This window comes from Haplochromis burtoni, unplaced genomic scaffold, assembly GCF_018398535.1.
Source record: "Haplochromis burtoni strain Fernald_Lab_line unplaced genomic scaffold, NCSU_Asbu1 Contig_4050, whole genome shotgun sequence".
Taxonomy (NCBI): domain Eukaryota; kingdom Metazoa; phylum Chordata; class Actinopteri; order Cichliformes; family Cichlidae; genus Haplochromis; species Haplochromis burtoni.
This window is the reverse complement of record NW_024586411.1, coordinates 2,569-4,344: the sequence shown is the minus strand read 5'-3', so window position 1 is coordinate 4,344 and position 1,776 is coordinate 2,569. Positions and strand designations below refer to the sequence as shown.

Sequence of the window (1,776 nt, the reverse complement as noted above, 5' to 3'; positions counted from 1 at the left end):
GCTCTACACAGCATTAGAGATATCATAAATCAACACCATTTTTATGATCTGTGTTGGATTTTATGTTTTCATATTTAGTTGTATTTATATAATGTTTACATGTTTTCAGCAAGAAATACTTTCTTTTGAACAGAATACTGGGGTTTCTGCATTTATTTATGTAAATAAATGTAACTTTTGATTGAGTCTGTTTTGATTAGATGGCTTTGAAAAAAAAAACATACATTCAACATTATTTTATTTCATTTCAATGTAGAAAAAAGTGATTGCTCAAGCTTTTTGCTTTTTTTTTCTTCACAGTGTGGCTTTCGTTAGGGTGGTACTCTAGCTCAAAGACGAGACAAACTATCAGATATCTCACGAACATCACACGTTTTTCACCACAGTTCAGTTCAACAGAAGACCTGAGATTGAGGTAAGTTCAGAGGAATGTAACATGCGTATAGACAGCTATTTGTGAGGTTTAATTTTGATGAAGTTTCATTTTTCATGTGACAGTTTGTTGCACAAGTTAACTTTGAATTTTTTGTTTCATAATGTGGTTTTTGTTAAGGCAGAATCTCTGAATTAATGTGAAACAAAAGGAGGAAGTATTAGTTTTCTGAAGAACATTGTACAGCTTTTGTGCTGAATTACAGGGCAATTCAGCAGAAGACTTGATAGTTGATGTTTGAGGTAAGTTGCTGTGTTTGTTTTCTGAAATTTGATACTTTTTTAGTCACTTTGGTTTTATATAATATACAAAAACTAGAACCAAAATCAACAGTTTCTGTCACTTTAGAGAAAACTGCTCAGTCATTGTGTTTGATTGCATTTTATTTTATATGTATGTTTTCCAGAAGATTGAAAATGGCAAACTTCACATTCACATCCAGAACGAGTGGTCTTGTTGAATACATGTGTGATACTAATGTTCCCACCATCACTGGTCCCCTTTTCATCTTGATCTTCATCCTCAGTATCATATGCAACAGCCTCCTCTTATGTGTTGTTTTCATCTACGAGAATCTGAAAAGTATCACAAATATTTTCATCCTGAACCTGGCCTGCTCTGATTTGATCTTCACCATCACACTTCCATTCTGGGCCGCTGATCACCTACACAACTGGGTCTTTGGGGACTTTGTCTGCAAAGTTATCACTGTTGGATTCGCTGTTGGTTTGTACAGCAGTGTCATTCTGCTGACTGCTATGACAGTGGATCGTTTTACTACTGTTGTACTGCACAACTGGCCGATCAGCCATGCCAGAGTGAAGAAGTGTGCAATCGGTGCCTGTATAGCTGCCTGGGTCATCAGCATCTTAGCGTCCCTGAGTGATGCAATGAAAGTAAAGGTTGAAAGCTGGGAAGGTAAAAACTATTGCGAGCCTGAATCTGAAGACAAGCTTGGACATTATCTACAAGTGTCACTGCTATTCTTCCTCCCATTTGCCATCATTATTTTCTGCTACTCTGCCATCCTCAAGACAGTTTTGCAAGGTTTAAACAGAAGGAAGTTCAGGACTGTGGCTGTGCTGTTGTGTATTGTTGCAGCCTTTTTCATTTGCTGGGGGCCATACCATATTATGCTTTTAATCAAGTCTCTCAATACAAACAATGATTGTAAGGTACTGAAACGGTTAGCAGTTGCCTACCATATCTGTGAAATGCTTGCCTATTCTCACTGCTGTATGAACCCTCTGCTATATATGCTCTCGCAGAAGTTGCGAAAGCATCTGTTGAGTCTTTTGCGCTGTGAAAAAGTGAACAGGAAGAAGAGAGAGAGAAGCACCAGC

General features: G+C 37.6%; 1 protein-coding gene across 1 annotated transcript; it reads left to right on the top strand.

Moving 5' to 3' along the window:
• Window positions 1-240: 240 nt before the first annotated feature.
• LOC102290925 (chemokine XC receptor 1) lies at window positions 241-1,774 on the top strand (the record flags this gene model as incomplete). Its single annotated transcript, XM_005953393.2, has 3 exons — window positions 241-415; window positions 554-675; window positions 840-1,774. A coding segment is annotated over exon 3 (925 nt), but the record flags the coding sequence as incomplete, so codon positions are not given.
• Window positions 1,775-1,776: the final 2 nt, after the last annotated feature.